Source organism: Lagopus muta, chromosome Z (assembly GCF_023343835.1).
Source record: "Lagopus muta isolate bLagMut1 chromosome Z, bLagMut1 primary, whole genome shotgun sequence".
In the NCBI taxonomy this organism is placed as follows: Eukaryota; Metazoa; Chordata; class Aves; order Galliformes; family Phasianidae; genus Lagopus; species Lagopus muta.
Window position 1 is genome coordinate 9,893,945 of NC_064472.1, and position 21,547 is coordinate 9,915,491.

At 46.5% G+C, this 21,547-nt stretch overlaps 1 protein-coding gene across 9 annotated transcripts in view; it reads left to right on the top strand.

Moving 5' to 3' along the window:
* Positions 1-21,547, top strand: part of RUSC2 (RUN and SH3 domain containing 2) — a 53,605-nt gene that overhangs the window by 18,856 nt on the left and 13,202 nt on the right. For 4 of the 9 annotated variants that reach the window (XM_048931244.1, XM_048931242.1, XM_048931249.1 and 1 more), the window contains exons 2-3: positions 1,399-1,504; positions 18,123-20,201. In XM_048931244.1, coding sequence (XP_048787201.1) covers positions 18,230-20,201 — 1,972 coding nt within the window. In that variant the 5' untranslated portion in view covers positions 1,399-1,504; positions 18,123-18,229. Of the gene's footprint in view, positions 1-261; positions 1,505-18,122; positions 20,202-21,547 lie in introns of those variants that run through there. The other 5 variants (XM_048931246.1, XM_048931247.1, XM_048931245.1 and 2 more) reach the window with 3 other exon arrangements.

Consider the following 21,547-nt stretch of genomic DNA (forward strand, 5'->3'; position numbering starts at 1 on the left):
TCCTTTGAGTGTGTCATGGTGTAGAGCAAAAATACTCAGCCATGTGATGATTCTTTGTTTCTTTGCCCTGTGTATCCATGTGGTGTTTTTACCTCTTCTCTGATTTGCCTGGTCCCCCCAGAAGTGTCAGTTTTAGAGGTGGGTTTTGGCTTGCAGCTGTGGAGCTTGTTGCTCCACCAGTCCTTGGTTCTGAGCTCTGCTGAGCACTGCACGGTATTTCTGGCATCAGTGATGGCAGCAGTCCTCTGGACAGGGGTAAGTGGATGCAGTGGGATGTTGTCCCTGCAGGATGGCTGTCTCAGGGAACCACTCCAGTGCTGCAAACACCAACCTTGGGACAGCCGTGAACATAGCTGTGGACCAGGTGGTTGTGCCCAGACTGAGACAAATATAAAACAAAACACAGCAAAATTTAAAAAAAAAAAAAGAAAAAAAAGAAAAAAAGCACAAATTACTGCACTGAGGAAGGAGAGAGCTGAGGGTGAAAAGAAATGATGAAAAATATCCCCCTATATGTTCCTAGGATAACGAAAAAGCCTGGCTTTTTGCAGGTGGCAATCCTTTGTTTCAGGAAGGAGGATCTGCTGTGGATTGTTTTGTACATGTGCATAGCTTCGGCCCAGGTTATGGCCGGCACCATAATCACAAGCTGTGCTTGGGTCTTTGTTTGAGATTCCTTGTGACAGGTGAACTGCAGAATCCCTGTCACTGTGTGCAGTTCGACACTGACTGACATGCTTGCGGCTGCGTCTCACTCTCAGGCTGGCTGTTTTGGAGGCACTGTACTTATGCTGTTGATGAATCTCTTTAGGACAAATCACTACAGAAATGTAAAAGAAGCTTCAAGAAGCTTCTTGTTTTCCTGATTATTCTGTTTCCTCCCAGCCTCCTCCTGCTGTGCATTACTTTGCAGATGAGTGTTTTTTCTCCATGGGCTCTGTCTGCCATTATCAATGGTAAGAGCACATCACTCCAGTGCCCTTTGCTTTCCTTTACAAACCAGACAAAATCAAACAGTTGCAACATCTGAAACCCAAGCTCATTACAGAACAAGGTGCTGCAGTGCTATCCTATGATGTAGTTATTCATCTTTATGCTTCTCTTCATGCTACCTTTCTGATTTCCCGATATCTGTTAAATTCAATCCTCCATCTTCCAGCCTGATTTGTTCTCTCCCTTCCTCGCCTTCTTTGCTCCCTCCCATCCTCTGCCTTGTCTGAGGTCCCGCAGGGACCGGTTGCAAGCCGGAGCAGCTCTTCTGTGGGCATGCTTGCTCCTTCACACCCAGCAACGTCACAGCAGCAGCAGCAGAAGCATTGGAGATGTGATTGCGCAGACCCTCTGCATTGCCAGGGATGCAGCTGTGAATAAAAAAAATTGATTCTGTGTTTCCCACAGCATCCTGGTGAGAGAGCACAGAGCCTGCTGGAATCAGTGTGTTCAGCATTGCCGGAGCAGAGCATGTGCAGGGAGCAGAGACAGGCAGCAGAGGATCTGCAGAAAGGTGAGATGGAGAAATGAGTGGGGTGGGTGTTTGCCCTACTATTGGATTTCAGGCCATTCACTGTCCTGCAAAACGGCTGGCTTGTTTTTGCAGAGACTGCCAGCTTCCCAGTGAAGCTTAAAGATTTTATGACGGCTTTGTCTGCTCAGAGACTGCATTGCTTTGGGGCTGTTGTAATTATAATTGATGCAAGAGAGAGAAGAGGCTGGTACTGCTGTGCAGAATGCGTGTTTGTCCATTGTGACTAGGAAATAACGATTGTCATGTCTGGGGCTGGTTGAGCAGAGGCGAGCTGTGTTTTGCCTTGACAGAGCTCTCTTGGTGCAGTCGCACAGTCCTCCATTGTGTCTGCCATGACAGCCGAGCCCACACGGATTGCTGTGATCCCACGAGCTGTCACACTCTCTGTCCATCCCCAGTGGTGATGCTGCTGTGCCGCTCAAAAGCTGTTTTGACAGACAGCGCTTACATGAAAAGACAAACAAAGGACATGGCAGAGGAAGGGCTGTTGTCATTATGGCTTTTGGCTTTTATCGTGTTTATTTTTATTTTTTTAACAATGCCTCAAAAAGCATAGGCCATTAGGGTAAAATACTGTGGCAGGTAAAGCTTTGTTGCTGTGCAGAATGATGCACTGGGATCTATGCAGACTGGAGTCCTTTGTGTCGCCAAGGGTGTGTCTGTGCTGGCTATGTAAATGAATGCTTTCTCCCTGCCTCTTTCTGTAGATTAGATGAGAAAGGTTATCTCATAATGGAGGAATTACTATTTTAAATTGCTGAGATGAGCGGTCCAGGCTGGGTACCAGTTACCAGAGCTTAATTACATGCTCCTGTTATAACCAAATCCCTCTCTTCCCTCCTCCCTGCTTTCCTTCTTCTTCCCTCCCCCATCCCCTGCACAAATCCTTCCATCAAATTGCTGCCACAAATGCAAAAGGAGAAGAGCTTGAACAAAGAGACGGATGTGTATCAGAGAGAATGACAGAGATAACAATGAAGGAAAAATATAAAACAGTGGGATTTAGATATCTGTGATGCATTGATGTGACTGTAGACAAATGTATACATGGGAGCTTAGTAATGTTAAGTAAATAAGCAAACAGTGGGGCTGTGGAAAATGCTGAGAATGTGTGGTTGCAGTTGTAGGTATCAGAGGAATGTGATCTTAATGGAGCCTTACCTCCTGGTGCTGCTAATGAGCGAGCTTGGCATGTCCAGCCTCTTTGCAAAACCCCTCTGCAGTGTGCCAGCTTGGCAGCTGCCTCGGGGCAGCTGAGCACTGAAATAAGTTGAAGGTAGCTCAGATAAAGCGTCTCTAGACATGTTAAGAACCACAGGATGAGTAGAGATCATGAAGTGGTGAGGATCTGGCATAGCTATAGAGGAATCTTGAAGCAGAAGAAGCAGATGTGAGGAATGTTGCAGAGATAGAAGAATAGAGAATTGAGGGTCAGAAACCAGTGGTAGGATATGTGGGTTGTCATGGTTAGGGAGTGTAAATATGCGGTTGGTAATACCATTCTCCAGCCTCTCTCCCTGTGTTCCCTGAGATGGTCAATGCATCGTGCATCCCCCGCAGCTTTGCTGAGATTAGGCGCAATCCTCAGCACAGCCTTTCGTACAGCACTTGTCTGAAGGAACCATTTTGCTGCTGTGGTTTCTTAGGCAGTTGCTCCCTTTCCATCTCCATGGAGTGGCAAGGCTCTCCAGCCTCCAGCCTTTAGTACTCAGGGGAGAAGAGGCACCCCTATGTCCAGTTTAGACTGCTAGGTGTGGAGTGTGGGACTTCATGGTGCAAAATGATTTCTGCTCACAGCTCTGTGATGTCCTGGAAGTGCTGTAAGTCTTCCTTAACTGCAGCTCCTTCTCACCTCTGTCTGAAACCTTGCCTTATGATTTGGGAGCACTCCTGTGTGTCTCTGCAGAATAGGCTCCCACAGTAGGGTGCTGGGGGCAAGGACAACACGTATGCATTTGTAGATGCGTCGTGGTCCAGAGTTCAGGTTGTGAAACAGAATATATGTATGCAGCATACATGTATCTGTGTTGTGTTGTAGAAGAAAATTTGTGTATGGTGTGTTTACAGTGTTTATCTAACAAGACAAATGTGATGCAGCATACTTTGCTACATGGAAAGGAGTGCTCCTCAGGATACACAGGATGTGCCTAGCTAGAAGGTGCCACACTTACAGTAGCATCTGTTAAACAGTGAGAGTGCACAGAGATTATCTGTCTTGACATGGCTTGAGCCTAAAAGATGGGCTAGAGCTTCTGGTATTGGAGTTGGCTGAATGGATTCACATCAGGGAGATAAGGTTGCTGTTGTGTGTCTCCTCCACTGCCTTGATGCAGAATGCTGGGATGAAGTACAGCTGGAAGGCACCTGGACCTGCATTGCAGAATGTGCAGGTGCTTAGGAGTGTATGCGGTAGATTTGGAAATGGCCAGCTCCGTTGTTGCCTGTCAGTGTGTCTGGGGCTTTAATTGCAATCAAGAAACGATTTCTCTGTCCTAGAGATGGCTTTAGTTCCAGTCTGATGTTCCTGGTGAGCTCACTCTGGTGTTACACCTGATACCAAAACGTTGACACACCTCTGGCAAACCAGTACTGTGTTGTGCCCCATTTTTCACTTATTTCCCAGTTTCATTAATGTTTCCCAATGTTTTTTTGAATGCCTTCTGTATTGTGTTTGAAGGGCAGGTTGGTTGATCTCAGGTGGGTCAGTTCCCTACCCCTTTCAGAACAGGTAAGGCTTACCTTGATTATTTTCCAGGCGTGCAGCTTTGACTCATTCCTCTTTTTCCTCATGGGTATTTTTATTGAGAGCCCTGTTGTCAGTGGTGATCATGTGATGGTTCCTTATTGTTCTGGGATCAGGAATATTTTGTCCTCTGACTGCAGTGCATTTGTCTGCTCAAATTTGTTTCCACTTCAAATGCTCATTTCCTTTTCTGTGCCCTTTTTTCCTTGTATTGTCAGCACGTCATTGACGCAGCTTCCATATTCTTCTTCATGCCAAAACAGTATCAAAGACGATGTTTCTACTGAGCTCTAATATAATTCTCAGCGTGTTTATTCGTTCAGTTTGGTCAGGAACAAATTAGAACACTAATTTCCTCACCTTGCTTGGTGATTCCAGGTGTTTTTCAATTATGATGTATGATCAAATTCATTTCTGCAGTATTTCCCTGAGCTCTTTGCTCTTTTTGGTGTTATAACTGTTTTGCCTGATATGCAAAAGATCTGCTTATTACAAATAAAATTTAAAAAGAAAAAAAGAAAAGGAAAAAAAAAATTCACTGCTATTTGCTTTTTACCCTTCTGTTGGATGTAAACTGGACAAGTTTAAGATATTTAGTCCAAAGTTATAGGTTCTGGGGAGTAATTCGTCTCGATAGGCAGGGTGCTGATGGACCTGAGCACAAATTAAACCCAAGAAAAGCAAACAAAATGTGAGAGATGTGATTTCTACGGGTGGGTGAGACAGTGATCTGAGGAAGAGATGCCTCCCTGTCAGCCTTGGAATCACACTTGCATGAGAAAATTTGGTCCCCAAACTTGTGGAAGCCCTTAAAATCCATCTGGAAATAGGAAAGTTGACTTATCTGCTACCTTTGCTACTTCGTGCAAAGAGTCCTGCTGGGGCAAAGAGCTCATGGCAGTCTGGTCTGTAGGTCCAAATGAGCCAGAAGATTACACCGTTCCAGAGCTGTGCAAAAGGCTGCAGTATAAGGCTTGAAGGAGCTGAGAGAACTGGTCTGGCAGGGAGTGGAATCTGTAGCAATGATCAGCTATCAGTTACAGCTGCACTGGCAACTAGTCTTAGCAGGGATTTGTCATGTTGTCTGATGAGCAGGTTCCCTGCGTGCCCCAGCATTCATCTGAAAGTTGGTTAGTCTCCAAAATGAAAGTAACAGGCTGTCAAAATGGCTCTGGTCCCTGATTCTGCTCCAGTTTTATCCCTTAACAAAGATTATCTTAGTGTTCATTTTCTGAAAGAAGTGGTGCAGTGCCAGGGTACACTTGTAAAAAGGAGAGCAAGGGCAGGTCTACCCATAAACTCTTTCTTTCCCCACCGCCATTGTGTGGTAGCCTCAGAAACACATAGATAATGTATTTTCTATATCTGTCTGACACATGCAAATATTTCTTGCTGGACAGGGCTGCTGGTGGTTCAGCAGTAGTGACAGTCATGCTGCAGGGCTTTTTTTCCCATGACATTCACGTCAAGAAACTGCAGTGGAGGCCAGGCTCAGTGCTTAGTACTGACTCTTGGTAAGTGATGGGAAACCGGCACTAGTGCCAAGCCATCCCTCCCTGCTCCAGCACGTGACACTCTGGGAGCAAAGACTGAGCGTCACAGCCATTTTGCGCTCTGTGGGCTGGTGGCACAGGTATCACAGAGTGGAGGGAGCTCACAGCTCTTTCTGTCAAGAGGGGTTTTTCTGCTCTGTAAATTATAGGAAAGAAAAAAATCAGAGCCCGTAGGGAAGATCTTGGCAAATATGCAGCAGATTTTTTTGCCTGATACTTCCCTGGGACCTGCCATTACCTCGGGCTAGCATGTACTCTGTTCTTGAGGGAGGAATGGAACATGTGGACAAGAGGTGGATGTTGGGCTGGGAGAGTCTGCTTTCTTGTTGGTTCTCAGTTGCAAGAGACTCCCCTGTGCATCTGTGGCCCTCTTTACTCAGGAGCATTCCTTCATACTGGTACCAGTTAAATCAAACAATAGCAGGATTTTTTATTTTATTATATATTTATTTATTTTGCGGGAATTCAAGTTATCATGTGATGTTTGAGCTAATGAGCTGCTCAACTATGATGCAGTCAACCCTGAAGAAAAACTCTTGTGCTTCTAAATGTTGTCTTAACACAGATCGTCATCAATGAGGTCATTGCTCTACTTCCTTTGGACCTCATGGAATGGGCCTCTTCAGGTGCTGCTCTTTAAGGAGCATGCTCCCTTCTGGGAGCTAGGAGTCTTTTCTTCCTACATAGTTAGACTAACCATATCAGTTTGTTTTAACTGCTTCTTGTTTATCAAGGCCCCCTTCTTTTGGTCTTTATGGGTTCCCGTGGCAAAAAGCAGGGATTTGCCACATTTTCTGTGTACCTGAAATAATGTAGCTGTCCTCACAGATGTCCTTCTCTGCAGGGAGAATGGCCCATCTGCACCACTGTTAGTGCAATTTGCTGTTCTTAGTAGTTAGACCTTTTCCAGTGCCTAATTGCAGTTCATTTTTCCTGTAGACCAATGCTGGGATCTTTCCCAAGTGGTAGAGTCAGAAGTCCTCCTATGCAAAGATCCCACAGAACTGTAAATTTCTGGTCCAAAGGCCCTGCTAGCAGGCACTGAACATCTTCCCAGGATTTGTCTAGTTCCTTCTCATGGTCCATGGCTATAGTGACACATGTACCCCGAGGTTTGGCTTGCTGTGGTTGTGCTGTCCTTCATCACTTGTTAGCATGTGAATAGCTGTAGTCACTTTTAAGGGATGCATTTTGCCTGGATATAACTTATCATGAGCTTGACCCTTCAGAAGGATGGCGAATGGATTTCAGCATGCATCTGCACTCTATCGTTTTCTGTAGCCAGCAAATTGTTCTTTCATCTGCCTTCAGTGACATCTTACTTAATCTGCTGCTAAGATTTATCCTCCAGCTGCAGGTCTTGGTGTTTGAAATGGCCACTGAGGAGAGCATCTTCCTCACTCGGATGTCTCCTGTGTGCCTCCATTCCATGTTGTTTGCCTCATTTTCGTTTCTGCAAACACTTACTATTTATAATTACTGTATTAATAACACACTCTGAAGGTGGTGATTACTTCTTGTTACTTTAAGCCTGACAGTCTTCTTGTTCCCATTTGCTTTCCTTCGTTTCCTTTCTTCCCTGCCTTTCAGAGAGGACTAGGGGAGAAGAAAGGCAAGACTTCACAAACACAGAGACCTTGCATTCCTTGAAATTTCAGCTCTCAGCACAGTAGAGCTAGCCAGTTTGTGGCACAATAACAGAGGAGGAAGAAGGGAACTGTCAGAAGCAGCTATGTCCCAGCTGACTGGCAGCATGAGGGTTAAGACACAAAGGTGGCAACACTCATCGCATGTTGTTCAGTGTGCTTTTCGCCGTGTCTTACAGAGACACCAAGTGCAGTCCGTAATATACTGAGTTATCTATTCTCTGTATTTCTGCTGGTGACTGCACAATCCTTGCAGACCCTAAGGAAAGCATCTGTCTCTGTAACTGACCCCTGCCAGGCTTTGTGCTGCTGACACGGTTTGTATTGCAAGGTGGACAAATACTTTCGTATGAAGCAATGTATTTGTACTTGTCCTGGAGTTACGGATGGGTGGTTTCCCTCTTTTACAGAGGATATTCCACAGACAGTGTTTTGATCTCCTACCTCGTTGAGTGTTTTCCCCTTGGCAGAAATTGAGGTTGGAAAGGAAACACCACAGAAACCTCTTGGCCTGCTGATAAAAAGCAAAAGGAGAATCTTCTTTCCTGGAAGCAGGCTATCAGACCTCCCTGGTTAAATAAGGCAAATTTACCAGACAGTATTTCTTTCGGCACAGACATGAGCTGAGGACTGTGTTCTGTCTCCAGGGCCCACAAGGAGAATTTGTGTGAAGATAGGCAAAATTTCCCACACACCTACTCCAACAGTTTGTGGAATTTGAGGGGGCAAAACCCCACAAGCTGCAGAGGCACAGAAATGAAATTTGTTCCTGAGAGAAAACACATGAGGAAAAAAAAAAAGTGCCCTTGTTTATTGTAGGCAAGGCTTTTTGTAAGCCTTGAGTTTTTGAGCTTGATGCTAACTTAAATCAATGTGTATAAGGCCGTAACTTAACAGTCACAAAAATACACTTTGACAGGTTCCAAATGATCTGGCATTAAACTACAAAAAGTACCTGGAAGTAACACTGGTCATGAGAAATCTTATCTGGTGAACAGCTGTATTTCAACATTAGGGTACATAAGGTAGAAATGGAAAGCTATGGTGCAGTGTATTTTAGTGTTGATATGTGAAGCGGAGGACATCTCACTGCTGACTTGGAAAGTGTGTGTAATTAGTCACCCCAGCTCAGAGTGATGACTGCAGGCTTGGGGAGAAATGAGCAGCTTACCAGAAACCTGCACAAAGTCCTGGAAAATTTTCATAAAAGCAGTGACTGAAGAAACTGGAATTATTGTATCAAATGAGAAAATGCAGAGTTCATTATGAGAAAAGATGAATCTTATGGAGAAAGAAGATAATGGTTTATGTGCTGCCCAGCTTGCAACATGGAAGTATTCCAGGGAGTTAAGGAGAATTATTTAAAATTAATAATAGGAATAATTTTCATGTGTACTGTGGTTAATAAGCCCATGAATCTTGCTGTTAAGCTTCAAAGCCCAGCAATATTCCCAGATGGCATGACGTTTTTGTGAATGACAAGACTACCTAGTTTATTTCTAATATGTGCTCAGAAGAGAGGCTGCTGAGTTTTGAAACCTGGATGATTTGAAGTCCATCTCATTGTGAGGGTTCAGCTGAGACAAGTTCTTTCTCACTGCTTGTTGTAGGTGCTTCTTCTTTGACATCTGGTGCAGAAAGGACACAGCAGCTTCAAAAACTTCCAAAAGTGAGCATGTCCTATCTGGAAAGGTTTGGGAGCCTGCACTCTTGAGGCGTCCTTTGTGCTTTTGGGCATCCTTGAAGTGGCTTAAAGCAGAGTAATAGTAATTCTGGTGCGTCCCTAGGAACTCCATACTGCTCCTTCTGTACAGTGCCAAGGATTGTCCCTGTTTGCTCTCCTTTTTCTCCGGTAGAGTAGGTCTGTGCATCCTCTGCAGCCCAGCATGACTTTCCTTAGCAGAAGACCTTGGTTAATCTAGGGTTATCAGATTTAGTTCATTAGACCCCTAATGCTCTGTTGAGCCCAATCATTCCAAGCCAAATTAGCACATGAGCTGTCTTCTAAAGTGTTATCTTAAAATAAATGTCTGACTCATGGCAGCTGATCGCTGTCCTGGCTGGAGCTTTACGTGCCGAGTTTGGTTTGTGCTGCCGGTCCCTGTAAGGGATAAGTTTCTTCTCTCAGAAGAAAAATATGTGTAATCATTATTTGTGACTGGTCTGCTTCATAAGTATTTTATGAAGGCCTGGCTTGCCTTTTGTTAGTTCTGTTCCATGGAAAATATTCTCTTACATAAATTAATGCTGCGGTTTCATTCCAGATCCTCTGAGTTCTGCCTCATCCTTTGCAAATGAACACACAAGTAGAGGGAGACCAATGTCTAGTCAGGGGAAGTCTGAATAGCTTGGGACTGCTCAGAGGGTGATAAATGCAAAAAACGTCACGCTCTCCTTGTCTTAAACAAGTATAATAATGAAGATAAATGTTGGTATGCTCAAAAGAACTGACAGACAGCAATGGCCGAGGCGTAAATTAGCTGTGAAGATCACTAGTTCAGGACATTACAGGGCCCAAAGGTTGCAAGAGTTCTGAAAAAAATCAGATGCTATCAGAGATGTCAGCATGCAGCATTATGATTGTGTAAGCACCCAGCCGCCTATGGAAAGGTTATGAAATCTGCTTCTTGACATAAGGCATTCTCTAATGGAGGCTGCCTGTGTTGGGGTTGAAAATGGAGCAATGATCACTCATTTGCCCACTTTAGGTTAGTACACCTAATGCAGAACTACTGAACATTGCTAACCAAGGTGAAGGACTAGGCTGAACTGGTCATCTGACTCAGTCCACAGACTTCTGTGTTCCCATGCTGAAACAAAACCTCCCTGAGGCTGTTGATCTTCAAAGGCTGAGTATGTTCATCATTCTTTTTCCACTGTTTCTGAGCTAGTGGCAAGAGTTGCCCTAGATTTTGTATTTCTTGGAAAAAAAAGCCACGGCGTTTTTGGTAGACTTGTTTTCGCTAGGAAGGTCGTATCAAGGCCTGCTCTGCAGTGCAGAGAGCAGCTTCTAGTCTCACGCAGTCTCACTATGCAGCTAGAGCTAGGAGGGGTTAAAGCTTTCTGCAGTCTTGGCAGGAGTCAGATGTTGGACAGAGCTGCTGTTTGAGAAACCATTTAGGTATGCAGTGTGAAGAGGAGCACCTGATAAAACCAGCCTGCTGCTAGGATGTTTTTCTGCTTGTGCTTTCTTTTGGGGCTTCTGATCTGGGCGCACACTGTGCGTGCTAAATTCTTTGTAAGACTGCATTTTAAAATAGCAAATCTCTGCAGATGCAGGCAGTCTGGGTGGCTGGTAGAGCTGGTGCCCATCACTGTGAGGAAATGCCATACCTGCCTTGCTTCTCCTTTTCACATGAATACTTTAGTCCTTGTAGCAAACCATCATGCTACTGCTCTGTCTAATTCTGAAGATAATCCTGTGAGAGCATCCTGACATCTGTAGCTGTTTTATATAAGGAGAGTTGGGGGGGATGATACCTTAATTATTTCAAGAACTTGTTCCCTTGAAGTCCTTTGTCAACGATTCTGCTTTTGTTCTTTCACCCCTGCAGCACACACCTGAGCAAGAATGGCTGCCTGGTCACATTTGCACATAGCAAGATAACAAATATGTTGGAAACAGCCATGTTATCTTGACATAAACAGTGCAATTGAGAATGTGTTCTCAGCTAGTTTTTTGATTACATCAAGCTGATGACATCTTCCATCAGAAGAGGGGTGGCCAGCAGGGACAGGGAGGTGATTGTCCCTTTCTACTCTGCTCTTGTGAGGCCCCATCTGCAGTACTGTGTCCAGGTCTGGAGCCCCCAGTGCAAGAAAGACAAGAGCTGTTGGAGAGGGTCCAGAGGAGAGCCACACAGATCATCAGGGGGCTGCAGCACCTCCCCTATGAAGACAGGCTGAGGGAGCTGGGCTTGTTCAGCCTGGAGAAAAGAAGGCTGCAGGGTGACCTCATTGCAGCCTTTCAGTACCTGAAGGGAGCCTGCAAACAGGAGGGGAATCAACTTTTGAAAGGGTAGATAGCAGCAGGACTAGGGGAAATGGTTTTAAGTTGAGGGAGGGAAGACTGAAGTTGGATGTCAGGAGAAGTTCTTTACAGAGAGAGTGGTGAGGTGCTGGAACAGGCTGCCCAGAGAGGTTATGGATGCCCCGTCCCTGGAGGTGTTCAAGGCCAGGTTGGATGGGGCCCTGGGCAGCCTGGTCGAGTATTAAATGGGGAGGTTGGTGGCCCTGCCTGTGGCAGGGGGTTGGAGATTCATGATCCTTGAGGTCCCTTCCAACCCTGGCCATTCTGTGATTCTGTGAATGGTGCAGTTGACAATAATAGAAGGAAGAGATGCCATCCAGAGGACCTTGACTTGCTCAAAAAGTGGGCACACAAGAATGTAATGAGGTTGAACAAGGCCAAACCACATGGGTTGATATGTGTGCAGACTGGAAAAAGAATTCTTTGACAGCAGCCCTGCAAAGAAGGACTTGAGGGTTCTGGTGGACAAAGGGCTGTACGTGAGGCAGTAGTGAGCACTTGCAGCCCTGAAGGCCAGCGTTATTCTGGGCTGCATTAACAGAGGGGTGGCAGCAGGGACAGGGAGGGGACTGTTCCCCTCTGCTCCGCCCTCCCAAGACCTCATCTGGAGTACTGCATCCAGAAGGAGTGTGGAGCTGTTGGAGTGGGTCCAGAGGAGGACCATGAAGAAGCTCAGAGGATGGAGCACCTCTCTGAAGACAAGCTAAAGGAGCAGGGCTTGCTCAGCCTGGAGAAGACAAGGCTCCAGGGACATGTCATTATGGCCTTCCAGCACTTGAAGGGGATTACAAGCAGGAGGGGAACAGACTTTTTACACAATCTGGTAGTGATAGGGGAAGGGGGAATGGCTTTAAAAGAGAAGAGGGTTAAGTTAGGTGTTAGAATTTATTTACTCTCAAGGTGGCACTGCTGCCCAGAGAGCTGTGATGCTCTATCCCTGGAGGTGCTCAAGGCCAGGTTGGATGGGGCCCTGGGCAGCTGAGCTGGTGGGGGCACCCAGCCCATGGCAGGGAGTTGGAACTGGGTGATCTTTAAGGTCTCCTCCACCCGAGGTCATTCTCTGATTCTGTGATCCTGTATGCTTCCAGACATAGGTCAGAGAGCCAGCTCTCTGCATAAAACTGCAGACATGGTCTTCAGTCCCTCATGTCTATACTAAGAGCGTGTTCCTGAGGCTGCCAGATGATAGCCACAGCCCTTCTTCTTCATGGCTAAACCCTGGGGAAAGTGCAGCCAAGGATAATTAAGCCTGGTATTTTTGCTACTGATTCTTCCTAGCAATTTTGTTTGCTGATAGGATTTTTTTCTTATCTGAATGGGTTCTTGAATCCTTTTGGAATCACATAATAGGCAGGCTCCAGTGCCTAGATGGATCCATGTTTCACAAAGGAATTGTGTAATTTTTGCTTCTGTAAAATCTTAGATGTGCTTTTAGAGTGCTCATACTTAAAGATGCTATGCAAATGTGGTCCCTCCTCTCTGCTGCCACTGGAGCGTGATAAAAAAGGATGTACTGTGTTCAGAGTCTAATTCAGCAGCAATTTCAGTGCAGTATTGACAGCTAGCAACATTAGAGTCTTTCTCCTCTGTGGATTTGCATATGCTAATTAGGCGCATATGTGGTGGGGGCTGGGGCAGAGGATGGGCTTGGAGGAGGAGGGGCAGATTCCAACCCAGATCACCCTACTACTTCATAAGTCGGGGCCTGCAAGTGTCTCCTGCTGAGTGCCACATGCCAGCTGGTGTCACGGAGCAAGAGAGCGCAGACTTGGGAGAGTCGGGTTTGGCCTCTGTCAGCCCCATGGCTGCTGGTATAGAGCTGCTGCACGAGCTATTTCTAGTGCTCTAACTCAAAGTGCCCAGTGCAGCTGGGACTTACTTTCCTCTGGCTGGGAGGCAGTACCTGCTCATCCTTAGTGGTGTCTTTGTTAGGCATGCACGTACCTACTATTTACTTTCATCTCACTCACCCTGTCATCCCTGCTGGCAGGCTCCTCGCCACTGACCACCACATGCTGCTGTTTCTGTTTTGAACACAACATAATCCTCTGTATTTTTGGGATGTAATGATAGTGAGCTGTCATGGAAACCTCTGGAAAAAAGGCTGGAGCTCAAGCAGCACCCTGATGCGGAAGGGGAAGTGGTGTCTTCTGGAGGTTTGCCCAAGGTGACAGAGGAACCACCCTGAGCTAAGGCAGAAACTTAGGAGTCATCAAATCCTTGTATCTTGCAGCAGCCCCACTGTTAGCACTGGGTCCTGGAGTATTCACTTCGGGGCCACCCAGACAGGCTACCCTCATTCTTCTGTCTGTTCCCTGAGGCAGGAAAAGAGCAGTGGAGGCTTATGAAGAGTTCCTTCCAGTTGGGCTGTTCTCCCAGCCCTTTTGCCTGGCAGAGAATGAGCTGACAGAGAATGAACTGGATCTCTTTCTCCCCATAGAGCAATGAGAAGACATCTGTATTGTGCCTTTGTCTGCAAGCTCACAAACTGCTGCTTTTTACAGCGTTGTTTTTTTTCACATTTGTTTTGTAGATCTGTATAGTTTCTTCAGCCATCTTAATGCAGATGCCATGTAGGAGTCAGGGATTCACATGAAACAATAACAAAAGAACAAGCAGCTCTACTAGTGAAGAATTTTGGCTAATTCATCTATTAAATCAAATGTCCCCCTAACCCCGTTTTTCCATCTTTCACCTTTCAGACAACCAAGTCAAGTTGTCTTGTTTTATCTGAGGTAAGATGATGATGACTGAAACCAAAGCCATTCAGAAAGACACAGCAAGAACCCTCACAGTTAGAGGCTTATATGGGGCATTCAAGTTTGTAAATTAAGTGGCAGAGATCTGTAGGAATTGTAGTCTGTTCAGAAAAGCCAGCCTCCCATCAGCCAGCATCTCCTCCAGCTGAGAATTCTGATCATCTCTTCTTCCTTCATGTGATACACGCAGACTCTGTATTGAAATCATATTTATTTCTGAAATCTCTGCAGTACCTATTCTGAGAAAGCCTGTGTCGCTGTCTGTTGAACCCAGCCACACCTTGCGGGCAGCTGCCAGCAAACTCCAGAAGTGCAACCAGAGATATAATAATGGGGTATGCCTGGAGCTCTCTGACTGCCACAGCTAGCACATCAGGATTTGCAGGCAAGGCTCTGATGGCTCTGGCAGCAATTTCTCAGTAGTGTTACAGCAGCAGGAGGCAGTACTTAAGAAACCAAGGAGCTGCATTGACTACCCCAAGTTAGCACAGCATCTTCAGCCTTGTGGATGGGGAAGAGCTGGGGGCCTGCCTTGCAGAAGCCTTGCAGGGAAAGATCTGTGGAGCCTGAGCAGTGCTGCATTGTGTTATCTGCAATGTGCTGAATCCTTTCTGAAGCGTAATGCATCTTGGCAGGCAGCTCTCAGGTCGGTGCTAAACCACCCTTTGTTGCTCAGCACTCCTCTTTCTCTGCTTACCTAGAGATTTGCTGCAGCTTGGAATTTTTTCTTTATGTATAACTAAGGGTAAAAGCATTGATAATTCTCCACCACATCACAAATATCTCATGAAAAGCTGTTCTCTGCTTTGCATTACCTTAATTCGTGAAAGGCATCTCCAGATAATGAGATGTCTGAGCTTACAGAATAGACAACCCATATTTCCCCTTCAGCAGCAGATGGTGTCGGAATGGAGTAGGTTAAGAATTTTGACATTTGCAATCAAAATGGCTGTTGCATCTAGCATGCCTCCCTGCCTTGCGCTGCCATGACACAGTTTTCCAGAGAGAGATTGTTGCTGAATGATGCTATGTATGCTATTATGTGCATAGGATTAAGCAGGTTTCAGCACTCTGAGCTTCTGCTATGATAATTAAGAAAAATGAACTGATTGGGCTAAAAGTGTCTGGATGCAAACTGTGTATCCCTCCTTCTGAAAACCCCCACTTGCAGAGGGGTGGGATTGCTTTGTAAAGAGGTTATCAAACCCAGCAGAATGTGAAACTGCTGTGTCTGCTGGATTTTACAACCCAGCATTGATCTCAACCTGCCATACCCTGAACAGAAGAGAGTGGATCCTTCTGCAGTCTTCCAGAATCAGAGGGAGAACCAGTGGATGGTATGGCCAGGAGGACGAGGTTGGGAAATTAATGATCCTTGTGCTGACAGTGCCATAGTCTAACTTCTCTGCATCCCTGAGACAGGAGAATATCTTAAGGGAGACTGTGACACCTAGGGCACAAAAAAGTCGTGCGTATCCCTAAGGAAGCTTTCAGAATGGCTCCTGGCAGGAGCTGGCAGCATTTTTCCTATGATACTGGCCCTTGAAGCCGTGTGCTGCATTCATCTGCTGCAGCACATGTGACAGTCAGTGATTCACAGTCTGCCTGGGCAGCGCGTGCTGCCACCAAAACCAAAGAGCTGGGCAGAGCTGTGGAGAGACAGCTGGGAAATGGCTGTATGTCACCTCCCCTGACATTTTGCTGTCAAATGTCAGTATGTGCCTGTGCAAACCTTGTCCTCCCACAGCAGCATCTGCAGCAGTGTGAGGTGTATGCTACTTGGCAGGGCTGGGCAGCAGATGGGTGCTGGTGCTTTAAGCAGCCATTTCCCAGAGGCAGTAGAGATGTGCTTTAGTAATGAAGCATTTGGTTGTTACCGTTTGTATCCAAAAATGATGCTTTTCAAGCTGTTGCATTGTGGCAACACTCAGAACACAGCAAAACATTATGGAGAGACCTGATGTAAGTGTTACAACCATCTACCAGGGTAGTAACAAGGGAAGGAGAGGTGAATGAGCAAGTAAGTACTGCAGAACCAGAGCTAGCTTTTCCCACAGTGCTGGGGGATAAGTGAGGACTTGTGCTGCTATGTGCACCATCAGTGATGCACAAAGTTCAGAATGGGGCAGAAACACAGCCCTAGCTGTTGAACACCATTTTCAGCATGTTTGCATTAGGCATAGAGCCAGAAGCTGTTGTTACCAATAGTGGTTCTTGAACAATGTGATCATGGGAATCCCTAATGTGCAAAATCTCCTCTTAGGAGCCAGATGGAGAACATACTCATTCCTTTCAGTCAGTATGGCAGAGATTGTGGGAAAGGAAACAGGGGCTTGTGAGACAGAGGAGTCAGTGAACGGAAAGGAAAGAGTGATACGAGCACCAAGAAGTCTATTGGCAGGGCTGTTTTAGGGTTGCCTGGTAGTTCCCAGGTGTGGTCCAGGTGACTTCTTTTTCAGAGCCTAATTCTGGATGAATCATTTGCAACACACATGGGTCTCTGTAGAGTCTAGCCTGATCCACAAGGCTTCTCAGCTCAACTAACACCACTGTTAGTATCAACTTCTACATCAATGGGTGTTTGCTGTAAACACTAGGTCTGTTTCCGTCTTTCTGGGTTTTTTTTTCTTCTGCCAAAACATCCTGTGTCTGTGAGAATGACTATTATGCGTGGGAGAAAGTACTTCATTTGATCAGCTTTATTTTAGCATCTTTTAATTGCTATTCTTATGCCACGAAGCTGAAAGAACTGAAGCTCTTGATCTTTCTGTAGAGCTGTCTCACTGCTTGCAGTGTTCTGATTTCATTTATCCCACATTTCTTAATTTCCTCTCTGCACTCCTATATTCCTCTGCAGCTCAGTTCCAAATCCATTGTCATTTCATAGTGAAGAACACTGGGTTTATGTAGATAAAGACTCAGATACTGTTACTGTCACTTTGAAGGCTAATAGCGATGGCAGCAGATCTAAGGTCCTGGTGACCAGAGATTGCAGTGTGCCGTGCCAGGATGCTGTGAGCCCTGAGGATGCCTGGATGGGATGTGGGATATGAATTGCTGATCAAGGATGTTCACTCCAGGGTTTCCAAAACAAGAGATTGATGTATGAGACCCTTAACTTAGTTTTGCATCCCTCAGGATCACCCTGGGTCAGTGGGGTTTTTTTGAGGTTTCTCCCTCCCCACGGTGTCTCAGCTGCCCTTCCCCGATCTTCTCTGCATTGATTTCTCTGAAATGTAGATGAGAATGCAAAAAGGAAAACACTCTCCAGACTGCTCTGAAAGCTCTTGCTGTTTGGTCCTCAAGGACAGCTGGGGAAAGAGAAATGAATATGTTCCCTGCTCTCCTGTCTCATGATGATGAACATCTTCCTCTAGCCTTATGACAGACTGTTATTTACTGAACATGAGGTGTTGTCCTCTTAGTGTCCTGGTTGTGTGAATCCTAGGTCTGCACATTGTAACAGCAGTCCTGTTGTGAAATACATTAAATATCTGAATGAGGAGGTAAGCGTTAGGTTTTCCTGTGCATGTGCAGTGGGCACCATCAGCATTGAGGGTTTCCTTTGACCCAAAGCCTGTGCAGTTCTTTGGCCACTTGAGTGAAATAAGTTACCTCACAGAAGTTTGAGAAGTGTCAGCTGAAAGCACAAGGGTAGTCCCAGCAGACTGGATGGAAAGGGGCACTTTTGTCTTGTCTTGTAATGCTTCTCCTGAGGAAAGGTTGCTCGGAGCCTTACGCTGGGACGCTTGTGCTGACAAAGAACACCACTGAGATTATCAAGTCTTTGATCAAACAAGGGAGGCTTCAAATACTCACCGCCTTAATTGAAAAGTGACTTTCTTTGCATTTCTGTCTCTCTCTAGGTATCTGAATTCCCTCATGAGAAGTGTCCTACCTGTCTCTCATGTGCAGCCGCACTGGTCCATGGGTAGCAACAGTTTAACTGATATCCTGAAGAGCATTCCTCACCATGGATAGTCCACCAAAGCTGACTGGCGAGACGCTGATTGTCCATCACATTCCTCTTGTGCATTGCCAGGTCCCTGATAGACAGTGCTGCTCCGTGAACAAAAGGACCAACCCCTTCTGTCAGCCAGATCTTGGCATTACACGCACCTCTACCCTTCCAGAAAGAGACCTTTCACAGACCGACTCCTTGGTGTACAGCAGCTTTCTCCAGGCCTCCGAAGCCTCAGCAGAGGCCTCAGACAACAAAGAAGGCAAAGTAAGGGACTTGGTTGTCCCTAGTGCCAGTAAGCGACACAACCCTTTCTTACTGACCGAGGGTGAAGATCTCGGCATCTTTGGGGATGACTTGGGTCAAAAGTCTTTCCACCTTCACAACTCCCTTGTGGGTGGCAAACCTCCCTTTCATCTGCATGAGCTGGCGTTGCCCCCGTTCCACCTCCACGACTCCAACCACATTGTGAAATCCTGGAACATGGCAAGCCGATCCGGTGTGGTAGATGGACAAGAGGACAAAATCAGCAGTGATGACATTCAGAAGAGGAACAATGCGAACCGGTGCCACCAGGCCACAGAACGCATGGAGCTGGATGAATGCAGCTGCAATCGTGGCAGCTCCTCCAGCTTCTCCTTTGATGGTGGTGACCAGGAGTGGAATCAAAATGCAGGTGAATCATTGAGGAATCACGATGCTCTGCATAGCCGGACGTGCAGCTGTTCCAGCTCAGAGCTCCAACACTGTCGCTGCTACAGTTCATCAAGTCAGTCTGAAGTGATTGATCAGCAGATGGGCTACATCAGTGACTCTTCTTGCAACAGCTCTGATGGAGTGCTGGTGAACTTCAGTGCTCTCTACAATAAAATGAATGGCCATTCTCGATCTAACCTGAATTCAGCCAACCTGTCCTGTGACTCTTCCTTCTGCAGCCACTCAGACACAGGAGCTTTTTACTTGGATTTGCATTCATCACCCACAGAATCCAAGATGTCTTGTGAGTCGCATCACCCGGAGAGTTCAGGGAAGACATGTGAGTGTCACCGTTCTTCCTCACCTGTTCTTGATGCTAACTGCAACTCCTACCACCTCCACTGTGAGCCTTGCACTTCAGAGAGCTCAGACCTCACTGCCTGCTTCCAGAGCCAAGCACGGCTTGTTGTGGCTACTCAGAATTATTATAAGCTAGTCACGTGTGACTTGTCTTCCCAGTCATCTCCCAGCCCTGCAGGATCTTCCATAACTAGTTGCTCAGAAGACCAGACCAAAGGTAGCCCAGCTCAGCCCACTGAATACTATCTTTTTAGAAGGCCTGACCTAAGAGAAGAAGAAGGCAGTGTGGAGTGCAGTGAAGAGGAGGCAAAGGGAGAAACCACAGAGAACATGATTGAGGGTCAGGTCTATGTGAACGTGTCGCCACCTAACCTCAACACAAGCCGGCAGCGCTCCAGAAGCTATGATCAGAACCTGGACCGGAGTCCTGGCAACAGGCTGGGGTCTTTGGAGCGTATGGTGAGCTGTCCAGTTAAGCTGAGTGAAAGCCCAGCAATACCCATTCAGAGCTCCCCACCAAAGCGAGTGACATCTTTTGCTGAACTTGCTAAAGGCAGGAAAAAGAACAGCACCTCGCCACCACTCCGGTGCAGTGGAGATTCCTCCTTGGAGTTCTCCCCTATCCCTGAGGCACAGCGGGACTGCCCAACCTTCCTTGAAGAAAGAGCTCACCGCAGCCAGAGTCTCCCACCCATGCCCTTCATCCATGGCCTGAACCGAAGCTGCGAGGGCTTCTGTTTGAATCACCCTTTTGGGGACAGACAGGCTGTGTGTTCCACCAAAGACTCGGGACCCAATGAGACCGTCCCCAGTGGGCATGGGGCAGGTGAGCAAGCCTCTCTCACCCTGCTGACGGAGGCAGATGCCAACTTCTCAGGTAGTTCTACCAGTGGCCATGGACAGAGAGATGTTAGAGCTCGAGCAGACGGTAAGGAGCCAAACTAGGCAGAACGGAGAAGTAAAATAAAAAAAAAAGACTGCTGTCTGGGACTAGAGGGAAGCAGTAGAGGAACCTGCTTGGTAGTGGGAGACCAGAGCCTGTGCAGTTTGTTTCCAAGCCTTCTAGTCTCTGGGACAAAGTTCTGATGTGCTTATTTCAGACCTAGATCAGTGCATGTAGCTTGTCCTTCTATTTCTTTAGAAAATTAAGGTTTTATGCAAACCTGTAATAGCATGTAAGGGAGGAAATTACATTAGCACTTAGAGAATGTGCAGTTTGGAGGTTTATCTCATTCTGACCTCTTTCTAGGGCCTGGTACTTCCTCAGTCCATGATCTCCCCTTAGCTCCCAAGACAGAGGTTCACTGATACTTGGCAGAGCCAAGTTCCAAGCAGACAAAGCGAAGAGAAACCATTGAGTACTTTTTCAGTCTTTCTTTTTTGAATTTATTTGACATAGAGCTGGGGAGGGAAGTGGCACAGTCGATCATCTCTTCTTGATGCGTGGCTCAGTCCCTGCCAGCACTTACCGTATGAGCCCTAAAGGGATTAGAGAGTCTGTGTGTCTTTGCCTGGAATGTTCTGGCTGTATCTCACAGTATGTAGAACTGCAGCAGAGGTTCTTCTGGAAGGGCACATGACCTCTGTTGCCAGGGTAGTTTTCCCTGCACCTTCTGTGGAAAGCCTGTAGTACCTGATTGCTTTTCACGTTGATCTTGACGTTACGTGTCCTGGTGAGAAGGCTGTGTAACAGTTCCATAAGTGGTTAAGGTACGGCCATTTCTCCAGCATGGCAGGAGTCCTCTCTCTCTGCTCTAGACAGTTATTGTATTTGTTTCACAAGTAAAAGCCAGTCCAAAATGGCTCTCTGACCAGGCTGCTGCAGTAAATAGCCTCTGATATGCCAAGGATGTGCCATTTGATGCACTGCAAATTTCTAGCAGGGGACTGAAAGAGCACTTGAGTGCAGGTATGGAAGAGATTTTGACCAATGGAGCAAGATTTTTTTTTTTTGTCATTATCCTGGATTGGTTTTTTTGAGCGTTTAGCTTGCACTTAGTGCAGGATGGCAGGGAAGGCAAATCTCTGCTGAGAGAAGGCAGCCCTGGGAGCAGCTGAGTTGCAGAGAGAATGCTTGGACGGAGCAGGAGCTACTTAGGGAGTGGGAGGAACAGGCAAGCAGAAGCTCTCAGAGCAGTATATCCTATATCCCTGTCTGCACTACTTTCCTGTGCACCAAAACAGCGTGGCTGTAATTAGAGCTGTGCTGAGAACTCCTGCCAGCAGTTGGAGAAGAGCTGCCTCACCTCCAGCTCAAAGCAGCATGCAAACCTG